General features: G+C 50.4%; 1 protein-coding gene across 1 annotated transcript in view; it reads right to left on the reverse strand.

The window, feature by feature from the left end:
* The window catches only part of zgc:158659 (uncharacterized protein LOC791141 homolog), a 112,543-nt gene that overhangs the window by 38,224 nt on the left and 49,709 nt on the right, over positions 1-24,610 (reverse strand). The window contains exons 13-19 of the mRNA XM_064940881.1: positions 23,157-23,281; positions 21,852-21,933; positions 16,914-17,078; positions 16,482-16,585; positions 12,138-12,237; positions 11,995-12,066; positions 11,692-11,798 (exon numbers count right to left, since the gene is read on the reverse strand). Coding sequence (XP_064796953.1) covers positions 11,692-11,798; positions 11,995-12,066; positions 12,138-12,237; positions 16,482-16,585; positions 16,914-17,078; positions 21,852-21,933; positions 23,157-23,281 — 755 coding nt within the window. The remainder of the gene's footprint in view (positions 1-11,691; positions 11,799-11,994; positions 12,067-12,137; positions 12,238-16,481; positions 16,586-16,913; positions 17,079-21,851; positions 21,934-23,156; positions 23,282-24,610) is intronic.

A 24,610-nucleotide genomic window follows, 5' to 3' on the forward strand; every position in this document is an offset into this window, starting at 1 on the left:
ACCCTGTCTACCTCTCCACCCTAACCCTGTCTACCTCTCCACCCTAACCCTGTCTACCTCTCCACCCTAACCCTGTCTACCTCTCCACCCTTACCCTGTCTACTTCTCCACCCCAACCCTCTCTCCAGCTCCACCCTAACCCTGTCTACCTCTCCACCCTAACCCTGTCTACTTCTCCACCCTAACCCTCTCTCCAGCTCCACCCTAACCCTGTCTACTTCTCCACCCTAACCCTCTCTACTTCTCCACCCTAATCCTGTCTACTTTTCCACCCTAACCCTCTCTCCAGCTCCACCCTAACCCTGTCTACCTCTCCACCCTAACCCTGTCTACTTCTCCACCTTAACCCTGTCTACCTCTCCACCCTAACAATGTCTACCTCTCCACCCTAACCCTGTCTACCTCTCCACCCTTACCCTGTCTACTTCTCCACCCTAACCCTCTCTCCAGCTCCACCCTAACCCTGTCTACCTCTCCACCCTAACCTTGTCTACTTCTCCACCCTAACCCTCTCTCCAGCTCCACCCTAACCCTGTCTACTTCTCCACCCTAACCCTCTCTACTTCTCCACCCTAATCCTGTCTACTTTTCCACCCTAACCCTCTCTCCAGCTCCACCCTAACCCTGTCTACCTCTCCACCCTAACCCTGTCTACCTCTCCACCCTAACAATGTCTACCTCTCCACCCTAACAATGTCTACCTCTCCACCCTAACCCTGTCTACTTCTCCACCCTAACCCTCTCTCCAGCTCCACCCTAACCCTGTCTACCTCTCCACCCTAACCCTCTCTACTTCTCCACCCTAACCCTGTCTACTTCTCCAGCCTAACCCTGTCTACCTCTCCACCCTAACCCTGTCTACCTCTCCACCCTAATCCTGTCTACCTCTCCACCCTAACCCTGTTTACCTCTCCACCCTAATCCTCTCTCCAGCTCCACCCTAACCCTGTCTACTTCTCCACCCTAATCCTGTCTACTTCTCCACCCTAACCCTGTCTACTTCTCCACCCCAACCCTGTCTACCTCTCCACCCTAACCCTGTCTACCTCTCCACCCTAACCCGGTCTACTTCTCCACCCTAACCCTCTCTCCAGCTCCACCCTAACCCACTCTCCAGCTCCACCCTAACCCTGTCTACCTCTCCACCCTAACAATGTCTACCTCTCCACCCTAACCCTGTCTACCTCTCCACCCTAACCCTGTCTACCTCTCCACCCTAACCCTGTCTACTTCTCCACCCTAACCCACTCTCCAGCTCCACACAAATCCTGTCTACATCTAAACCCTAACCCTGTCTACCTCTCCACCCTAATCCTGTCTACTTTTCCACCCTAACCCTCTCTCCAGCTCCACCCTTACCCTGTCTACCTCTCCACCCTAACCCTGTCTACTTCTCCACCCTAACCCTGTCTACCTCTCCACCCTAACCCTGTCTTGTTCTCCACCCTAAAACTCTCTCCAGCTCCACCCTAACCCTGTCTACTTCTCCACCTAACCCTGTCTACCTCTCCACCCTAAGCCTGTCTACCTCTCCACCCTAATCCTCTCTCCAGCTCCACCCTAACACTCTCTCCAGCTCCACCCTAACCCTGTCTACTTCTACACCCTAACTCTCTCTACCTCTCCACCCTTACCCTGTCTACCTCTCCACCCTAACCCTGTCTACTTCTCCACCCTAACTCTCTCTACCTCTCCACCCTTACCCTGTCTACTTCTCCACCCTAACCCTCTCTCCAGCTCCACCCTAACCCTGTCTACCTCTCCACCCTAACCCTGTCTACTTCTCCACCCTAACCCTCTCTCCAGCTCCACCCTAACCCTGTCTACCTCTCCACCCTAACCCTCTCTACTTCTCCACCCTAACCCTGTCTACTTCTCCAACCTAACCCTGTCTACCTCTCCACCCTAACCCTGTCTACCTCTCCACCCTAACAATGTCTACCTCTCCACCCTAACCCTGTCTACTTCTCCACCCTAACCCTTTCTACTTCTCCACCCTAATCCTGTCTACTTTTCCACCCTAACCCTCTCTCCAGCTCCACCCTAACCCTGTCTACCTCTCCACCCTAACGCTGTCTACTTCTCCACCTTAACCCTGTCTACCTCTCCACCCTAACCCTGTCTACCTCTCCACCCTAACCCTGTCTACCTCTCCACCCTAACCCTGTTTACCTCTCCACCCTAATCCTCTCTCCAGCTCCACCATAACCCTGTCTACTTCTCCACCCTAATCCTGTCTACTTCTCCACCCTAACCCTGTCTACCTCTCCACCCTAACCCTGTCTACCTCTCCACCGTAACCCTGTTTACTTCTCCACCCTAACCCTCTCTCCAGCTCCACCCGAACCCTATCTACGTCTCCACCGTAACCCTCAATTCAGCTCCACCCTAATCCTGTCTACCTCTACACCCTAACCCTGTCTACTTCTCCACCCTAATCCTGTCTACTTCTCCACCCTAACCCTGTCTACTTCTCCACCCCAACCCTGTCTACCTCTCCACCCTAACCCTGTCTACTTCTCCACCCTAACCCTGACCCTGTCTACTTCTCCACCCTAACCCTGTCTACCTCTCCACCCTAACCCTGTCTACCTCTCCACCCTAACCCTGTCTACCTCTCCACCCTAACCCTGTCTACCTCTCCACCCTTACCCTGTCTACTTCTCCACCCTAACCCTGTCTACCTCTCCACCCTAACCCTGTCTACTTCTCCACCCTATCCCTCTCTCCAGCTCCACCCTAACCCTGTCTACCTCTCCACCCTAACCCTGTCTACTTCTCCACCCTAATCCTCTCTCCAGCTCCACCCTGACCCTGTCTACTTCTCCACCCTAACCCTGTCTACCTCTCCACCCTAACCCTGTCTACCTCTCCACCCTAACCCTGTCTACCTCTCCACCCTAACCCTGTCTACTTCTCCACCCTATCCCTCTCTCCAGCTCCACCCTAACCCTGTCTACCTCTCCACCCTAACCCTGTCTACTTCTCCACCCTAATCCTCTCTCCAGCTCCACCCTAACCCTGTCTACTTCTCCACCCTAATCCTGTCTACTTCTCCACCCTAACCCTGTCTACCTCTCCACCCTAACCCTGTCTACCTCTCCACCCTAACCCTGTCTACCTCTCCACCCTAACCCTGTCTACTTCTCCACCCTAACCCTCTCTCCAGCTCCACCCGAACCCTGTCTACGTCTCCACCCTAACCCTCAATTCAGCTCCACCCTAATCCTGTCTACCTCTACACCCTAACCCTGTCTACTTCTCCACCCTAATCCTGTCTACTTCTCCACCCTAACCCTGTCTACTTCTCCACCCCAACCCTGTCTACCTCTCCACCCTAACCCTGTCTACTTCTCCACCCTAACCCTGACCCTGTCTACTTCTCCACCCTAACCCTGTCTACCTCTCCACCCTAACCCTGTCTACCTCTCCACCCTAACCCTGTCTACCTCTCCACCCTAACCCTGTCTACCTCTCCACCCTTACCCTGTCTACTTCTCCACCCTAACCCTCTCTCCAGCTCCACCCTAACCCTGTCTACCTCTCCACCCTAACCCTGTCTACTTCTCCACCCTAACCCTCTCTCCAGCTCCACCCTAACCCTGTCTACCTCTCCACCCTAACCCTCTCTACTTCTCCACCCTAACCCTGTCTACCTCTCCACCCTAACCCTGTCTACCTCTCCACCCTAACCCTGTCTACCTCTCCACCCTAACCCTGTCTACCTCTCCACCCTAACCCTGTTTACCTCTCCACCCTAATCCTCTCTCCAGCTCCACCCTAACCCTGTCTACTTCTCCACCCTAATCCTGTCTACTTCTCCACCCTAACCCTGTCTACCTCTCCACCCTAACCCCGTCTACTTCTCCACCCCAACCCTGTCTACCTCTCCACCCTAACCCTGTCTACTTCTCCACCCTAACCCTGACCCTGTCTACCTCTCCACCCTAACTCTGTCTACCTCTCCACCCTAACCCTGTCTACCTCTCCACCCTAACCCTGTCTACCTCTCCACCCTAACCCTGTCTACCTCTCCACCCTAACCCTGTCTACCTCTCCACCCTAACCCTGTCTACCTCTCCACCCTAACCCTGTCTACCTCTCCACCCTAACCCTGTCTACCTCTCCACCCTAACCCTGTCAACCTCTCCACCCTAACCCTGTCTACCTCTCCACCCTAACCCTGTCTACCTCTCCACCCTAACCCTGTCTACCTCTCCACCCTAATTCTGTCTACCTCTCCACCCTAACCTTGTCTACCTCTCCACCCTAACCTTGTCTACTTCTCCACCCTAACCCTGTCTACCTCTCCACCCTAACCCTCTCTCCAGCTCCACCCTAACCCTGTCTACTTCTCCACCCTAACCCTGTCTACCTCTCCACCCTAACCCTGTCTACTTCTCCACCCTAACCCTGTCTACCTCTCCACCCTAACCCTGTCTACCTCTCCACCCTAACCCTGTCTACCTCTCCACCCTAACCCTGTCTACCTCTCCACCCTAATCCTCTCTCCAGCTCCACCCTAACCCTATCTACTTCTCCACCCCAACCCTGTCTACTTCTCCACCCTAACCCTCTCTACTTCTCCACCCTAATCCTGTCTACTTTTCCACCCTAACCCTCTCTCCAGCTCCACCCTAACCCTGTCTACCTCTCCACCCTAACCCTGTCTACTTCTCCACCCTAACCCTGTCTACCTCTCCACCCTAACCCTGTCTACTTCTCCACCTTAACCCTGTCTACCTCTCCACCCTAACAATGTCTACCTCTCCACCCTAACCCTGTCTACTTCTCCACCCTAACCCTCTCTCCAGCTCCACCCTAACCCACTCTCCAGCTCCACCCTAACCCTGTCTACCTCTCCACCCTAACCCTCTCTCCAGCTCCACACAAATCCTGTCTACATCTAAAACCTAACCCTGTCTACCTCTCCACCCTAATCCTGTCTACTTTTCCACCCTAACCCTCTCTCCAGCTCCACCCTTACCCTGTCTACCTCTCCACCCTAACCCTGTCTACTTCTCCACCCTAACCCTGTCTACCTCTCCACCCTAACCCTGTCTTGTTCTCCACCCTAACCCTGTCTACCTCTCCACCCTAAGCCTGTCTACCTCTCCACCCTAATCCTCTCTCCAGCTCCACCCTAACACTCTCTCTAGCTCCACCCTAACCCTGTCTACTTCTCCACCCTAACCCTGTCTACCTCTCCACCCTAAGCCTGTCTACCTCTCCACCCTAATCCTCTCTCCAGCTCCACCCTAACACTCTCTCCAGCTCCACCCTAACCCTGTCTACTTCTCCACCCTAACCCTCTCTCCAGCTCCACCCTAACCCTGTCTACCTCTCCACCCTAACCCTCTCTACTTCTCCACCCTAACCCTGTCTACCTCTCCACCCTAACCCTGTCTACCTCTCCACCCTAACCCTGTCTACCTCTCCACCCTAACCCTGTCTACCTCTCCACCCTAACCCTGTTTACCTCTCCACCCTAATCCTCTCTCCAGCTCCACCCTAACCCTGTCTACTTCTCCACCCTAATCCTGTCTACTTCTCCACCCTAACCCTGTCTACCTCTCCACCCTAACCCCGTCTACTTCTCCACCCCAACCCTGTCTACCTCTCCACCCTAACCCTGTCTACTTCTCCACCCTAACCCTGACCCTGTCTACTTCTCCACCCTAACTCTGTCTACCTCTCCACCCTAACCCTGTCTACCTCTCCACCCTAACCCTGTCTACCTCTCCACCCTAACCCTGTCTACCTCTCCACCCTAACCCTGTCTACCTCTCCACCCTAACCCTGTCTACCTCTCCACCCTAACCCTGTCTACCTCTCCACCCTAACCCTGTCAACCTCTCCACCCTAACCCTGTCTACCTCTCCACCCTAACCCTGTCTACCTCTCCACCCTAACCCTGTCTACCTCTCCACCCTAATTCTGTCTACCTCTCCACCCTAACCTTGTCTACCTCTCCACCCTAACCTTGTCTACTTCTCCACCCTAACCCTGTCTACCTCTCCACCCTAACCCTCTCTCCAGCTCCACCCTAACCCTGTCTACTTCTCCACCCTAACCCTGTCTACCTCTCCACCCTAACCCTGTCTACTTCTCCACCCTAACCCTGTCTACCTCTCCACCCTAACCCTGTCTACCTCTCCACCCTAACCCTGTCTACCTCTCCACCCTAACCCTGTCTACCTCTCCACCCTAATCCTCTCTCCAGCTCCACCCTAACCCTATCTACTTCTCCACCCCAACCCTGTCTACTTCTCCACCCTAACCCTCTCTACTTCTCCACCCTAATCCTGTCTACTTTTCCACCCTAACCCTCTCTCCAGCTCCACCCTAACCCTGTCTACCTCTCCACCCTAACCCTGTCTACTTCTCCACCCTAACCCTGTCTACCTCTCCACCCTAACCCTGTCTACTTCTCCACCTTAACCCTGTCTACCTCTCCACCCTAACAATGTCTACCTCTCCACCCTAACCCTGTCTACTTCTCCACCCTAACCCTCTCTCCAGCTCCACCCTAACCCACTCTCCAGCTCCACCCTAACCCTGTCTACCTCTCCACCCTAATCCTGTCTACTTTTCCACCCTAACCCTCTCTCCAGCTCCACCCTTACCCTGTCTACCTCTCCACCCTAACCCTGTCTACTTCTCCACCCTAACCCTGTCTACCTCTCCACCCTAACCCTGTCTTGTTCTCCACCCTAACACTCTCTCTAGCTCCACCCTAACCCTGTCTACTTCTCCACCCTAACCCTGTCTACCTCTCCACCCTAAGCCTGTCTACCTCTCCACCCTAATCCTCTCTCCAGCTCCACCCTAACACTCTCTCCAGCTCCACCCTAACCCTGTCTACTTCTCCACCCTAATCCTGTCTACTTCTCCACCCTAACCCTGTCTACCTCTCCACCCTAACCCTGTCTACCTCTCCACCCTAACCCTGTCTACTTCTCCACCCTAACCCTCTCTCCAGCTCCACCCGAACCCTGTCTACGTCTCCACCCTAACCCTCAATTCAGCTCCACCCTAATCCTGTCTACCTCTACACCCTAACCCTGTCTACTTCTCCACCCTAATCCTGTCTACTTCTCCACCCTAACCCTGTCTACTTCTCCACCCCAACCCTGTCTACCTCTCCACCCTAACCCTGTCTACTTCTCCACCCTAACCCTGACCCTGTCTACTTCTCCACCCTAACCCTGTCTACCTCTCCACCCTAACCTTGTCTACCTCTCCACCCTAACCCTGTCTACCTCTCCACCCTAACCCTGTCTACCTCTCCACCCTAACCCTGTCTACCTCTCCACCCTAACCCTGTCTACTTCTCCACCCTAACCCTCTCTCCAGCTCCACCCGAACCCTGTCTACGTCTCCACCCTAACCCTCAATTCAGCTCCACCCTAATCCTGTCTACCTCTACACCCTAACCCTGTCTACTTCTCCACCCTAATCCTGTCTACTTCTCCACCCCAACCCTGTCTACCTCTCCACCCTAACCCTGTCTACTTCTCCACCCTAACCCTGACCCTGTCTACTTCTCCACCCTAACCCTGTCTACCTCTCCACCCTAACCCTGTCTACCTCTCCACCCTAACCCTGTCTACCTCTCCACCCTAACCCTGTCTACCTCTCCACCCTAACCCTGTCTACCTCTCCACCCTAACCCTGTCTACCTCTCCACCCTTACCCTGTCTACTTCTCCACCCTAACCCTCTCTCCAGCTCCACCCTAACCCTGTCTACCTCTCCACCCTAACCCTGTCTACTTCTCCACCCTAACCCTCTCTCCAGCTCCACCCTAACCCTGTCTACCTCTCCACCCTAACCCTCTCTACTTCTCCACCCTAACCCTGTCTACCTCTCCACCCTAACCCTGTCTACCTCTCCACCCTAACCCTGTCTACCTCTCCACCCTAACCCTGTCAACCTCTCCACCCTAACCCTGTCAACCTCTCCACCCTAACCCTGTCAACCTCTCCACCCTAACCCTGTCTACCTCTCCACCCTAACCCTGTCTACCTCTCCACCCTAACCCTGTCTACCTCTCCACCCTAACCCTGTCTACCTCTCCACCCTAATCCTGTCTACCTCTCCACCCTAACCTTGTCTACCTCTCCACCCTAACCTTGTCTACTTCTCCACCCTAACCCTGACCCTGTCTACTTCTCCACCCTAACCCTGTCTACCTCTCCACCCTAACCCTGTCTACTTCTCCACCCTAACCCTGTCTACTTCTCCACCCTAACCCTGTCTACTTCTCCACCCTAACCCTGTCTACCTCTCCACCCTAACCCTGTCTACCTCTCCACCCTAATCCTCTCTCCAGCTCCACCCTAACCCTATCTACTTCTCCACCCCAACCCTGTCTACTTCTCCACCCTAACCCTCTCTACTTCTCCACCCTAATCCTGTCTACTTTTCCACCCTAACCCTCTCTCCAGCTCCACCCTAACCCTGTCTACCTCTCCACCCTAACCCTGTCTACTTCTCCACCCTAACCCTGTCTACCTCTCCACCCTAACCCTGTCTACTTCTCCACCCTAATCCTGTCTACTTTTCCACCCTAACCCTCTCTCCAGCTCCACCCTTACCCTGTCTACCTCTCCACCCTAACCCTGTCTACTTCTCCACCCTAACCCTGTCTACCTCTCCACCCTAACCCTGTCTTGTTCTCCACCCTAACACTCTCTCTAGCTCCACCCTAACCCTGTCTACTTCTCCACCCTAACCCTGTCTACTTCTCCACCCTAACCCTGTCTACTTCTCCACCTAACCCTGTCTACCTCTCCACCCTAAGCCTGTCTACTTCTCCACCCTAACCCTGTCTACTTCTCCACCCTAACCCTGTCTACTTCTCCACCTAACCCTGTCTACCTCTCCACCCTAACCCTGTCTACTTCTCCACCCTAACCCTGTCTACCTCTCCACCCTAACCCTGTCTTGTTCTCCACCCTAACACTCTCTCCAGCTCCACCCTAACCCTGTCTACTTCTCCACCCTAACTCTCTCTACCTCTCCATCCTTACCCTGTCTACCTCTCCACCCTAACCCTGTCTACTTCTCCACCCTAACTCTCTCTACCTCTCCACCCTTACCCTGTCTACTTCTCCACCCTAACCCTCTCTCCAGCTCCACCCTAACCCTGTCTACCTCTCCACCCTAAACCTGTCTACTTCTCCACCCTAACCCTCTCTCCAGCTCCACCCTAACCCTGTCTACCTCTCCACCCTAACCCTCTCTACTTCTCCACCCTAACCCTGTCTACTTCTCCAGCCTAACCCTGTCTACCTCTCCACCCTAACCCTGTCTACCTCTCCACCCTAACCCTGTTTACCTCTCCACCCTAATCCTCTCTCCAGCTCCACCCTAACCCTGTCTACTTCTCCACCCTAACCCTGTCTACCTCTCCACCCTAACCCTGTCTACCTCTCTACCCTAACCCTGTCTACTTCTCCACCCTAACCCTCTCCAGCTCCACCCGAACCCTGTCTACGTCTCCACCCTAACCCTCAATTCAGCTCCACCCTAATCCTGTCTACCTCTACACCCTAACCCTGTCTACTTCTCCACCCTAATCCTGTCTACTTCTCCACCCTAACCCTGTCTACTTCTCCACCCCAACCCTGTCTACTTCTCCACCCTAACCCTGACCCTGTCTACCTCTCCACCCTAACCCTGTCTACCTCTCCACCCTAACCCTGTCTACCTCTCCACCCTAACCCTGTCTACCTCTCCACCCTAACCCTGTCTACCTCTCCACCCTAAGCCTGTCTACCTCTCCACCCTAAGCCTGTCTACCTCTCCACCCTAACCCTGTCTACCTCTCCACCCTAACCCTGTCTACCTCTCCACCCTAACCCTGTCTACTTCTCCACCCTAACCCTGTCTACTTCTCCACCCTAACCCTGTCTACCTCTCCACCCTAACCCTGTCTACCTCTCCACCCTAACCCTCTCTACCTCTCCACCCTAACCCTCTCTCCAGCTCCACCCTAACCCTGTCTACCTCTCCACCCTAGCCCTCTCTCCTGCCCCACCCTAATCCTGTCTACTTTTCCACCCTAACCCTCTCTCCAGCTCCACCCTAACCCTGTCTGCCTCTCCACCCTAACCCTGTATACCTCTCCACCCTAACCCTGTCAACTTCTCCACCCTAACCCTGTCTACCTCTCCACCCTAACCCTGTCTTCTTCTCCACCCTAACCCTCTCTCCAGCTCCACCCTAACCCTGTCTACCTCTCCACCCTAGCCCTCTCTCCTGCCCCACCCTAATCCTGTCTACTTTTCCACCCTAACCCTCTCTCCAGCTCCACCCTAACCCTGTCTGCCTCTCCACCCTAACCCTGTATACCTCTCCACCCTAACCCTGTCAACTTCTCCACCCTAACCCTGTCTACTTCTCCACCCTAACCCTCTCCAGCTCCACCCGAACCCTGTCTACGTCTCCACCCTAACCCTCAATTCAGCTCCACCCTAATCCTGTCTACCTCTACACCCTAACCCTGTCTACTTCTCCACCCTAATCCTGTCTACTTCTCCACCCTAACCCTGTCTACTTCTCCACCCCAACCCTGTCTACTTCTCCACCCTAACCCTGACCCTGTCTACCTCTCCACCCTAACCCTGTCTACCTCTCCACCCTAACCCTGTCTACCTCTCCACCCTAACCCTGTCTACCTCTCCACCCTAACCCTGTCTACCTCTCCACCCTAACCCTGTCTACCTCTCCACCCTAAGCCTGTCTACCTCTCCACCCTAAGCCTGTCTACCTCTCCACCCTAATCCTCTCTCCTGCTCCACCCTAACCCTGTCTACATCTCCACCCTAACCCTGTCTACTTCTCCACCCTAACCCTGTCTACTTCTCCACCCTAACCCTGTCTACCTCTCCACCCTAACCCTGTCTACCTCTCCACCCTAACCCTCTCTACCTCTCCACCCTAACCCTCTCTCCAGCTCCACCCTAACCCTGTCTACCTCTCCACCCTAGCCCTCTCTCCTGCCCCACCCTAATCCTGTCTACTTCTCCACCCTAACCCTGTCTACTTCTCCACCCTAACCCTGTCTACTTCTCCACCCTAACCCTGTCTACCTCTCCACCCTAACCCTGTCTACCTCTCCACCCTAACCCTCTCTACCTCTCCACCCTAACCCTCTCTCCAGCTCCACCCTAACCCTGTCTACCTCTCCACCCTAGCCCTCTCTCCTGCCCCACCCTAATCCTGTCTACTTCTCCACCCTAACCCTGTCTACTTCTCCACCCTAACCCTGTCTACTTCTCCACCCTAACCCTGTCTACCTCTCCACCCTAACCCTGTCTACCTCTCCACCCTAACCCTCTCTACCTCTCCACCCTAACCCTCTCTCCAGCTCCACCCTTACCCTGTCTACCTCTCCACCCTAACCCTGTCTGCCTCTCCACCCTAACCCTGTATACCTCTCCACCCTAACCCTGTCAACTTCTCCACCCTAACCCTGTCTACCTCTCCACCCTAACCCTGTCTTCTTCTCCACCCTAACCCTCTCTCCAGCTCCACCCTAACCCTGTCTACTTCTCCACCCTAACCCTCTCTCCAGCTCCACCCTAACCCTGTCTACTTCTACACTCTCACAATTTTACATTTCAACTTTAATGTGGTATTGACATCCCAAGGTCTCAAAATAGCATGGACTGTGTGTGTGTACCTGAGGTTTCCTAGCTGGTGAACAGGGTTCAGTGGAGAGACGAAGCCTTGTAGAGACTCCATGTAGTCTGGCCTCGACATGTGTTCTACCAGGAACTTCATCTGGGTCTGGCAACCAGTCAAATCACAAGGTTCAGATACATCGACCAATCAACACAGAGTCATACCACCAGAACACTATCCGATCAATAAGCATAGAAAGTAAAGTGTGTGTGTGTATGTAAATCTGTAGTGTGTGTGTGTGTATATATGTAAATCCGAAGCGTGTGTGTGTGTATGTAAATCCGTAGCGGGTGTGTCTTACCTTCTGTGTCTCATCTTTCTTCTCCTGTTTCAGTGTGTCTGTGAGGTTCACCAGTTTATCCATCGCTTCCACCTGGAATAATAATACTAATAACAACAACAAAAACAACAACAACAACAAAAACATAATAATATAATATTCACCTGTCTGTTGAGATGTTTGAGGTACATCCCACAGGCTCTACAGAAGGCTTCCAACAGCAGACCAAACCTCCTGGACACAGTCTTATTGTGCATCTCTGACCTGAGAGAGAGAGACAGAGAGAGACAGAGAGACAGAGAGAGAGACAGAGAGACAGAGAGAGACAGAGACAGAGAGAGAGACAGAGAGAGACAGAGACAGAGACAGAGAGAGACAGAGAGACAGAGAGAGACAGAGAGAGACAGAGAGAGACAGAGAGAGACAGAGAGAGACAGAGAGAGACAGAGAGAGACAGAGAGAGACAGAGAGAGACAGAGAGAGACAGAGAGAGAGACAGAGAGAGACAGAGAGAGACAGAGAGAGAGACAGAGAGAGAGACAGAGAGAGACATAGAGAGAGAGAGAGAGACAGAGAGAGACATAGAGAGAGAGAGAGAGACAGAGAGAGACAGAGAGAGACAGAGAGAGACAGAGAGAGACAGAGAGAGACAGAGAGAGACATAGAGAGAGACAGAGAGACAGAGAGAGACAGAGAGAGACAGAGAGAGACAGAGAGAGACAGAGAGAGACAGAGAGAGACAGAGAGAGACAGAGAGAGACAGAGAGAGACAGAGAGAGACAGAGAGAGACAGAGAGACAGAGAGAGACAGAGAGAGACAGAGAGAGACAGAGAGAGAGAGAGACAGAGAGAGACAGAGAGACAGAGAGAGACAGAGAGAGACAGAGAGACAGAGAGACAGAGAGAGACAGAGAGAGACATAGAGAGAGAGAGAGACAGAGAGAGACAGAGAGAGACAGAGAGAGACAGAGAGAGACAGAGAGAGACAGAGAGAGACAGAGAGAGACATAGAGAGAGAGAGAGACAGAGAGAGACAGAGAGAGACAGAGAGAGACAGAGAGACAGAGAGACAGAGAGAGACAGAGAGAGACAGAGAGAGACAGAGATAGAGGGATTAATCATTAATAGAGTTAGGCTCTGGTCAGGAGTAGTGGACTATAAATCTAATATTAATGGACTATAAATCTAATAGTAGTGGACTATAAATCTAATAGTAGTGGATTATAAATCTAGTAGTAGTAGTAGTAGTAATCTAATAGAATCCCGGAACCAAGCACAGCGTTGAGTCAATAAAGTAGCTATAAGTATAATGACAAAGTTATATGAGCTACGGTGCTCATTAAGTAGCAATATGAGCTGCGGTGCTCATTAAGTAGCTATATAAGCTACGGTGCTCAGTAAGTAGATATTATAGCTACGGTGCTCATTAAGGAGATATATGAGCTACAGTGCTCATTAAGGAGATATATGAGCTACGGTGCTCAGTAAGTAGATATTAGAGCTACGGTGCTCATTAAGGAGATATATGAGCTACGGTGCTCATTAACTAGCAATATGAGCTGCGGTGCTCATTAAGTAGATATATGAGCTACAGTGCTCATTAAGTAAATATTAGAGTGACGGTGCTCATGAAGTAGCTATATGAGCTACAGTGCTCATTAAGTAGATATTAGAGCTACAGTGCTCATTAAGTAAATATTAGAGCGACGGTGCTCATTAAGTAGCTATATGAGCTACAGTGCTCATTAAGTAAATATTAGAGCGACGGTGCTCATTAAGTAGCTATATGAGCTACAGTGCTCATTAAGTAGATATTACAGCTACGGTGCTCATTAAGTAGCTATATGAGCTACAGTGCTCATTAAGTAGATATTACAGCTGCGGTGCTCATTAAGTAGATATTAGAGCTACGGTGCTCATTAAGTAGATATTAGAGCCACAGTGCTCATTAAGTAGCAATATGAGCTACGGTGCTCATTAAGTAGCTATATAAGCTACGGTGCTCATTAAGTAGATATTAGAGCTACGGTGCTCATTAAGTAGATATATGAGCAACGGTGCTCATTAAGTAGCAATATGAGCTACGGTGCTCATTAAGTAGCTATATAAGCTACGGTGCTCATTAAGTAGATATTAGAGCTACGGTGCTCATTAAGTAGATATATGAGCAACGGTGCTCATGAAGTAGCAATATGAGCTACGGTGCTCATTAAGTAGATATATGAGCTACGGTGCTCATTAAGTAGCAATATGAGCTACGGTGCTCATTAAGTAGATCTTAGAGCTTTTTGGAGAAATGTCCTCTGGTCTGATGAAACAAAAATAAAACTGTTTGGCATAATGACCATTGTTATGTTTGGAGGAAAAAGGGGGAGGCTTGCAAGCCGAAGAACATCACACCGTGAAGCACGGGGGTGGCAGCATTATGATATGGGGGTGCTTTGCTGCAGGAGGGACTGGTGCACTTCACAAAATAAATGCATCATGAGGCAAGAAAATTATGTGGATATATTGAAGCAACATCTCAAGACATCAGTCAGGAAGTTAAATCTACAAATGGAACAGGGTGTTATAGTAGTGCACTAGGGAGGGTGAACAGGGTGTTATAGTAGTGCACTAGGGAGGGTGAACAGGGTGTTATAGTAGTGCACTAGGGAGGGTGAACAGGGTGTTATAGTAGTGCACTAGGGAGGGTGAACAGGGTGTTATAGTAGTTCACTAGGGAGGGTGAACAGGGTGGTTTAGTAGTGCACTAGGGAGGGTGAACAGGGTGTTATCGTAGTGCACTAGGGAGGGTGAACAGGGTGTTATAGTAGTGCACTAGGGAGGGTGAACAGGGTGTTATAGTAGTGCACAAGGGAGGGTGAACAGGGTGTTATAGTAGTGCACTAGGGAGGGTGAACAGGGTGTTATAGTAGTGCACTAGGTTGGGTGAACAGGGTGTTATAGTAGTGCATTAGGTAGGGTGAACAGTGTGTTATAGTAGTGCACTAGGGAGGGTGAATTAGGTGTTATAGTAGTACACTAGGTAGGGTGAATAAGGTGTTATAGTAGTGCACTAGGGAGGGTGAACAGGGTGTTTTAGTAGTGCATTAGGTAGGGTGAACAGTGTGTTATAGTAGTGCACTAGGGAGGGTGAATAAGGTGTTATAGTAGTGCACTAGGGAGGGTGAACAGGGTGTTTTAGTAGTGCACTAGGGAGGGTGAACAGGGTGTTATAGTAGTGCACTAGGGAAGGTGAACAGGGTGTTATAGTAGTGCACTAGGGAGGGTCAACAGGGTGGTTTAGTAGTGCACTAGGTAAGGTGAACAGGGTGTTATAGTAGTGCATTAGGGAGGGTGAACAGGGTGTTATAGTAGTGCACTAGGTAGGGTGAACAGGGTGTTATAGTAGTGCACTAGGGAGGGTGAACAGGGTGTTATAGTAGTGCACTAGGGAGGGTGAACAGGGTGTTATAGTAGTGCACTAGGCAGGGAATAGGGTGTTATAGTAGTGCACTAGGTAGGGAATAGGGTGTTATAGTAGTGCACTAGGTTGGGTGAATAGGGTGTTATAGTAGTACACTAGGCAGGGAATAGGGTGTTATAGTAGTGCACTAGGCAGTGAATAGGATGTTATAGTAGTGCACTAGGTAGTGTGTTATAGTAGTGCACTAGGCAGGGAATAGGGTGTTATAGTAGTGCACTAGGCAGGGAATAGGGTGTTATAGTAGTGCACTAGGTAGGGTGTTATAGTAGTGCACTAGGCAGGGAATAGGGTGTTATAGTAGTGCACTAGGCAGGGAATAGGGTGTTATAGTAGTGCACTAGGTAGGGTGTTATAGTAGTGCACTAGGTAGGGTGAAAAGGGTGTTATAGTAGTACACTAGGCAGGGTGAACAGGGAGTTATAGTAGTGCTCTAGGTAGGGTGTTATAGTAGTGCACTAGGCAGGGAATAGGGTGTTATAGTAGTGCACTAGGTAGGGTGAAAAGGGTGTTATAGTAGTACACTAGGTAGGGTGTTATAGTAGTGCACTAGGTAGGGTGAAAAGGGTGTTATAGTAGTACACTAGTCAGGGTGAACAGGGAGTTATAGTAGTGCTCTAGGTAGGGTGTTATAGTAGTGCACTAGGCAGGGAATAGGGCGTTATAGTAGTGCACTAGGGAGGGTGAATAGGGTGTTATAGTAGTGCACTAGGCAGGGAATAGGGTGTTATAGTAGTGAACTAGGGAGGGTGAATAGGGCGTTATAGTAGTGCACTAGGTTGGGTGAATAGGGTGTTATAGTAGTGCACTAGGCAGGGAATAGGGCGTTATAGTAGTGCACTAGGGAGGGTGAATAGGGTGTTATAGTAGTGCACTAGGCAGGGAATAGGGTGTTATAGTAGTGAACTAGGGAGGGTGAATAGGGCGTTATAGTAGTGCACTAGGTTGGGTGAATAGGGTGTTATAGTAGTGCACTAGGCAGGGAATAGGGTGTTATAGTAGTGCACTAGGCAGGGAATAGGGCGTTATAGAGTAGACTTACTTGAGATGCCAGAAGAAGAAATGTCCTATCCTCTGGTTAGTCAGAGCCTTCTTAATGAGGAACCTGGCCAGAGGGTTGTCCAGGTACATCTCATACTTCAACACCTGAGAAATGGAACAAATGTACACTATGGGTCCAGAGAAAGATTAAGCCTAGTGTTAGACTACAAGGCATTTTCAATGGAGATCCTCTCTTGACAATTGACAGACAGACAGACAGACAGACAGACAGACAGACAGACAGACAGACAGACAGACAGACAGTATAGACAGACAGTATAGACAGACAGACAGACAGACAGACAGACAGACAGACAGACAGACAGACAGACAGACAGACAGACAGTATAGACAGACAGACAGACACTAACAGACAGACAGACAGACAGACAGACAGACAGACAGACAGACACAAACAGACAGACTGACAGACCTGTACTAGCTGCAGAAGGTACTGGCTGAGCTTGTCGTCAGTGAGGCCCTGTACGAGGCAACGCAGGGCGAACTCTCGAACCATGGGGTCAGGAAAGTTACAGTCCAACAGCTCCAGGGCACTCTCTGGTTGCATCAGGGGCCAGTCACGCAATAAACAGTACATCTAGAGGGGGGCGGAGGACACAGAGAGGGAGAGGGAGAGAGAGAGAGAGAGAGAGAGAGAGAGAGGAGAGAGGGGGGCGGAGGACACACAGAGAGGGAGACAGAGGGAGAGAGGGGGGCGGAGGACACACAGAGAGGGAGACAGAGGGAGAGAGGGGGGCGGAGGACACACAGAGAGGGAGACAGAGAGAGAGACAGAGAGAGAGAGAGAGGAGAGGGAGAGAGGGGGGCGGAGGACACAGAGGGAGAGAGAGAGAGGAGAGGAGAGAGGTGGGCGGAGGACACACAGAGAGGGAGACAGAGGGAGAGAGGGAGAGAAGAGGAGACAGAGAGAGGGAGAGAGGGGGCGGAGGACACAGAGAGGGAGAGAGAGAGAGGAGAGAGGGGGGCGGAGGACACACAGAGACGGAGAGAGGGGGGCAGAGGACACACAGAGAGGGAGACAGAGAGAGAGAGAGAGAGAAGAGGAGACAGAGAGAGAGAGACAGAGAGAGAGAGTGAGGAGAGGGAGAGGGGGTGGAGGACACAGAGAGGGAGAGAGAGAGAGAGAGAGAGACAGAGGAGAGAGAGAGAGGAGAGGAAGAGAGACAGAGAGAGAGTCAGAGAGAGGACAGAGAGGAAGACAGAGACAGAGAGAGAAAGAGGAGAGAGAGAGAGAGAGAGAGAGAGAGAGAGAGGAGAGAGACAGAGACAGAGAGGAGAGAGAGAGACAGAGTGACAGATACAGAGAGAGAGAGGAGAGAGAGAGAAAGAAAGAGAGAGAGAGAAGAGAGAGAGAGAGAGAAGAGAGAGAGATTGAGAGAGAGAGAAGAGAGAGAGAGAGAGAGAGAGAGGGTGCACCTCAGCCATGCTCAAGGTCCTAAACAACATCATAACCGCCATCGATAAGAGACATTACTGTGCAGCCAAGGCCAGGCCACCGCATTCATATCGGCAGACTAAACAGCCTTGGCTTCTTCTGCCTCGCCTGGTTCACCAACTACTTCTCTGATTGAGTTCAGTGTGTCAAATCAGAGGGCCTGCTGTCCGGACCTCTGGCAGTCTCTATGGGGGTGCCACAGGGTTCAATTCTCGGGCCGACTCTCTTCTCTGTATATATCAATGATGTCGCTCTTGCGGCTGGTGATTCTCTGATCCACCTCTACGCAGATGACACCATTCTGTATACTTCTGGCCCTTCTTTGGACACTGTTAACTAACCTCCAGACAAGCTTCAATGCCATACAACTCTCCTTCCGTGGCCTCCAACTGTTCTTAAATGCAAGTAAAACTAAATGCATTTTCTTCAACCGATCGCTGCCCGCACCTGTCCGCCCGTCCAGCATCACTACTCTGGACGGTTCTGACTTAGAATATGTGGACAACTACAAATACCTAGGTGTCTGGTTAGACTGTAAACTCTCCTTCCAGACCCACATTAAGCATCTCCAATCCAAAATTAAATCTAGAATCGGCATCCTATTTCGTAACAAAGCAACTCATGCTGCCAAACATAACCTCGTAAAACTGACTATTCTACCGATCCTCAACGATGTCATTTACAAAATAGCCTCCAACACTCTTCTCAGCAAATTGGATGTAGTCTATCACAGTGCCATCCATTTTGTCACCAAAGCCCCATATACTACTCAGCACTGCGACCTGTATGCTCTCGTTGGCTTGCCCTCGCTACATATTCGGCACAAAACCCACTGGCTACAGGTTATCTACAAGTCTCTGCTAGGTAAAGCCCAACCTTATTTCAGCTCACTGGTCACCATAGCAACATCCACCCGTAGCTCGCGCTCAAGCAGGTATATTTCACTGATCATCCCCAAAGCCTACACCATCTTTGGTCGCCTTTCCTTCCAGTTCTCTGATGCCAATGACTAGAAAGAACTGCAAAAATCACTGAAGCTGGAGTCTTAGATCTCCCTCACTAACTTTAAGCACCAGCAGTCAGAGCAGCTTACAGATCATTGCACCTGCCCATCTGTAAACAGCCCACCCAACTACCTCATCCCCATATTGTTATATATTTGTTTTGTTCTTTTGCACCCCAGTATCTCCACATAATCTTATGCACATCCATCACTCCAGTGTTAATGCTAAATTGTAATTACTTCATCAATTATTTGGCCTACCTGCTCTAATAAAGGTGAAATAAAATGTAAAAAAATAAAAAATAAAAACAGAAATGTATTCTAGAAGAGAAACAGACAGACAGGTATTCTGGAAGAGAAACAGACAGACATGTATTCTAGTGGAGAAACAGACAGACAGGTATTCTAGTGGAGAAATAGACATACAGGTATTCTAGTGGAGAAACAGACAGACAGGTATTCTAGAAGAGAAACATACAGACAGGTATTATAGAAGAGAAACAGACAGACAGGTATTCTACTGGAGAAACAGAGAGACAGACAGATAGACAGGTATTATCGTGGAGAAACAGATAGACAGACAGACAGACAGACAGGTATTCTAGAGGAGAAACAGACAGACAGACAGAGACAGATAGGTATTCTAGTGGAGAAACAGACAGATAGGTATTCTGGAAGAGAAACAGACAGACAGGTATTCTAGTGGAGAAACAGACAGACAGATATTCTAGAAGTTAAACAGACATACATGTATTCTAGGGGAGAAACAGACAGACAGGTATTCTAGAGGAAAAACAGACAGACATGTATTCTAGAGGAGAACAGACAGACATGTATTCTAGAGGAAAAACAGACAGACAGGTATTCTAGAGGAGAAACAGACAGACAGGTATTCTAGGGGAGAAACAGACAGACAGGTATTCTAGAGGAGAAACAGACAGACAGGTATTCTAGAGGAGAAACAGACAGACAGGTATTCTACTGGAGAAACAGAGAGACAGACAGATAGACAGGTATTATCGTGGAGAAACAGATAGACAGACAGACAGACAGGTATTCTAGAGGAGAAACAGACAGACAGACAGAGACAGATAGGTATTCTAGTGGAGAAACAGACAAATAGGTATTCTGGAAGAGAAACAGACAGACAGGTATTCCAGTGGAGAAATAGACAGACAGATATTCTAGAAGTTAAACAGACATACATGTATTCTAGGGGAGAAACAGACAGACAGGTATTCTAGAGGAGAACAGACAGATATGTATTCTAGAGGAAAAACAGACAGACAGGTATTCTAGAGAAGAAACAGACAGACAGGTATTCTAGAGGAGAAACAGACAGACAGATATTCTAGAAGTTAAACAGACAGACATGTATTCTAGGGGAGAAACAGACAGACAGGTATTCTAGAGGAGAAACAGACAGACAGGTATTCTAGTGGAGAAACAGACAGACAGGTATTCCAGTGGAGAAACAGACAGACAGGTATTCTAGTGGAGAAACAGACAGACAGGTATTCCAGTGGAGAAACAGACAGACAGGTATTCTATAGGAGAACAGACAGACAGACAGGCATTCTAGTGGAGAAACAGACAGACAGGTATTCTAGTGGAGAAACAGACAGACAGGTATTCTAGTGGAGAACAGACAGACAGACAGGCATTCTAGTGGAGAAACGGACAGACAGGTATTCTAGAGGGGAAACAGACAGACATGTATTCTACTGGAGAACAGAGAGACAGACAGATAGACAGGTATTATCGTGGAGAAACAGACAGACAGACAGGTATTCTAGAGGAGAAACAGACCGACAGACAGACAGGTATTCTAGAGGAGAAACAGACAGACAGACAGACAGGTATTCTAGTGGAGAAACAGACAGACAGGTATTCTAAAGGAAAAACAGACAGACATGTATTCTAGAAGAGAAACAGACAGACAGGTATTCTAGTGGAGAAACAGACAGACATGTATTCTACTGGAGAACAGAGAGACAGACAGATAGACAGGTATTATCGTGGAGAAACAGACAGACAGACAGACAGACAGGTATTCTAGAGGAGAAACAGACCGACAGACAGACAGGTATTCTAGAGGAGAAACAGACAGACAGACAGACAGACAGGTATTCTAGTGGAGAAACAGACAGACAGGTATTCTAAAGGAAAAACAGACAGACATGTATTCTAGAAGAGAAACAGACAGACAGGTATTCTAGTGGAGAAACAGACAGACAGGTATTCTAGTAGAAAAACAGACATACAGGTATTGTAGTGGAGAAACAGACAGACATGTATTCTAGAGGAGAAACAGACAGACATGTACTCTACTGAAGAAACAGACAGAGAGACAGACAGACAGGTATTCTCGTGGAGAAACAGACAGATAGACAGACCGGTATTCTAGAGGAGAAACAGACCGACAGACAGACATACAGGTATTCTAGAGGAGAAACAGACCGACAGACAGGTATTCTAGAGGACAAACAGACAGACAGGTATTCTAGTGGAGAAACAGACTGACAGACAGACAGGTATTCTAGAGGAGAAACAGACTGACAGACAGACAGGTATTCTAGAGGAGAAACAGACTGACAGACAGGTATTCTAGAGGAGAAACAGACCGACAGACAGACAGGTATTCTAGAGGAGAAACAGACCGACAGACAGACAGGTATTCTAGAGGAGAAACAGACTGACAGACAGGTATTCTAGAGGAGAAACAGACTGACAGACAGGTATTCTAGAGGAGAAACAGACTGACAGACAGGTATTCTAGAGGAGAAACAGACCGACAGACAGACATGTATTCTAGAGGAGAAACAGACCGACAGACAGACAGGTATTCTAGAGGAGAAACAGAATGACAGACAGGTATTCTAGAGGAGAAACAGACTGACAGACAGCCATACCTGTGACCACTCATCTCTAGAGTTCCATTTGACTGACAGCAGCAGCTTAGGAAGAGACTCTGGAATGTTCACACAGTAATGTCTAGAAGATGAGGGAGGGAGGGAGGGAGGGAGGGAGGGAGGGAGGGAGGGAGGGAGGGAGGGAGAGTGTAAGAGAGAGGGAGAGGGAGAGAGGGAGAGTGTGAGAGAGAGGGAGGAAGGGAAGGAGGGATGGAGAGTGTGAGAGTGAGGGAGGGATGGAGAGTGTGAGAGAGAGGAAGGGAAGGAGGGATGGAGAGTGTGAGAGAGAGGGAGGGATGGAGAGTGTGAGAGAGGGAGGGAGGGAGAGAGAGAGAGAGGAAGGGAAGGAGGGATGGAGAGTGAGAGAGAGAGAGGAAGGGAAGGAGGGATGGAGAGTGTGAGAGAGAGAGAGGAAGGGAAGGAGGGATGGAGAGTGTGAGAGAGAGGGAGGGAGGGAAGGAGGGATGGAGAGTGTGAGAGAGAGGGAGGGAGGGAGTGTGAGAGAGAGGGAGGGAGGGAGAGTGTGAGAGAGAGAGGAAGGGAAGGAGGGATGGAGAGTGAGAGAGGGAGGGAGTGTGAGAGAGAGGGAGGAAGGGAAGGAGGGATGGAGAGTGTGATAGAGAGGGAGGGAGGGAGAGTGTGAGAGAGAGGGAGAGAGGGAGAGTGTGAGAGAGAGGGAGGAAGGGAAGGAGGGATGGAGAGTGTGAGAGTGAGGGAGGGATGGAGAGTGTGAGAGAGGGAGGGAGGGAGAGTGTGAGAGAGAGAGGAAGGGAAGGAGGGATGGAGAGTGTGAGAGAGAGAGAGGAAGGGAAGGAGGGATGGAGAGTGTGAGAGAGAGGGAGGGAGGGAGTGTGAGAGAGAGGGAGGGAGGGAGAGTGTGAGAGAGAGAGAGGAAGGGAAGGAGGGATGGAGAGTGTGAGAGAGAGGGAGGGAGGGAGTGTGAGAGAGAGGGAGGGAGGGAGAGTGTGAGAGAGAGAGAGGAAGGGAAGGAGGGATGGAGAGTGTGAGAGAGAGGGAGGGAGGGAGTGTGAGAGAGAGGGAGGGAGGGAGAGTGTGAGAGAGAGAGAGGAAGGGAAGGAGGGATAGAGAGTGTGAGAGAGAGGGAGGGAGGGAGTGTGAGTGAGAGGGAGGAAGGGAAGGAGGGATGGAGAGTGTGATAGAGAGGGTGAGAGAGAGGGAGGGCATTTGGTTCAGCTTGTATTATCTAAACCTATTCTAGTTTGGCTCAATATTTCAGTTTCTTGCCAATAGAACGGTACAGAGTTGGGCTAAGAGACAGACACACACTCCACCTACAGCAGTTACCTGTGTCTCCAGAGAAAGTCCTTCTCCTGTTCAGACAGCTCATAGAGAGGGTCTCTGCTACAGAGAGACCTGAGCTGCTCACCATCCGCCGCTGACACACTACTGTCACACGCCAGCCTGCTACTCTGAAACACACAGCATCACAAAACCATCATCACCAAAGACCTGGAGGTCTGTCCAGTACTCACTCTCTGACCAGTCCTAGACAGTAGTTGTAGCCCAGTTCTCTCACTAGTCCTAGACAGTAGTTGTAACCCAGTTCTCTGACCAGTCCTAGACAGTAGTTGTAGCCCAGTTCTCTCACTAGTCCTAGACAGTAGCTGTAACCCAGTTCTCTGACCAGTCCTAGACAGTAGTTGTAGCCCAGTTCTCTCACCAGTCCTAGACAGTAGTTGTAACCCAGTTATCTGACCAGTCCTAGGCAGTAGTTTTAGCCCAGTTCTCTCACCAGTCCTAGACAGTAGTTGTAGCCCAGTTCTCACACTATAGCCCAGTTCCCTCACCAGTCCTAGACAGTAGTTATAGCCCAGTTCTCTGACCAGTCCTAGACAGTAGTTGTAACCCAGTTCTCTGACCAGTCCTAGACAGTAGTTGTAACCCAGTTCTCTGACCAGTCCTAGACAGTAGTTGTAGCCCAGTTCTCTCACCAGTCCTAGACAGTAGTTATAGCCCAGTTCTCTGACCAGTCCTAGACAGTAGTTGTAACCCAGTTATCTGACCAGTCCTAGGCAGTAGTTTTAGCCCAGTTCCCTCACCAGTCCTAGACAGTAGTTGTAACCCAGTTCTCTCACCAGTCCTAGACAGTAGTTATAGCCCAGTTCTCTCACCAGTCCTAGACAGTAGTTATAGCCCAGTTCTCTCACCAGTCCTAGACAGTAGTTGTAACCCAGTTCTCTCACCAGTCCTAGACAGTAGTTATAGCCCAGTTCTCTCACCAGTCCTAGACAGTAGTTATAGCCCAGTTCTCTCACCAGTCCTAGACAGTAGTTATAGCCCAGTTCTCTCACCAGTCCTAGACAGTAGTTGTAGCCCAGTTCTCACACTATAGCCCAGTTCCCTCACCAGTCCTAGACAGTAGTTGTAACCCAGTTCTCTCACCAGTCCTAGACAGTAGTTGTAGCCCAGTTCTCTCACCAGTCCTAGACAGTAGTTGTAACCCAGTTCTCTCACCAGTCCTAGACAGTAGTTATAGCCCAGTTCTCTGACCAGTCCTAGACAGTAGTTGTAACCCAGTTATCTGACCAGTCCTAGGCAGTAGTTTTAGCCCAGTTCTCTCACCAGTCCTAGACAGTAGTTGTAGCCCAGTTCTCACACTATAGCCCAGTTCCCTCACCAGTCCTAGACAGTAGTTATAGCCCAGTTCTCTCACCAGTCCTAGACAGTAGTTATAGCCCAGTTCTCTCACCAGTCCTAGACAGTAGTTATAGCCCAGTTCTCTCACCAGTCCTAGACAG

The sequence above is a fragment of the Oncorhynchus masou genome, chromosome 27 (genome assembly GCF_036934945.1).
Source record: "Oncorhynchus masou masou isolate Uvic2021 chromosome 27, UVic_Omas_1.1, whole genome shotgun sequence".
NCBI classification, from domain to species: domain Eukaryota; kingdom Metazoa; phylum Chordata; class Actinopteri; order Salmoniformes; family Salmonidae; genus Oncorhynchus; species Oncorhynchus masou.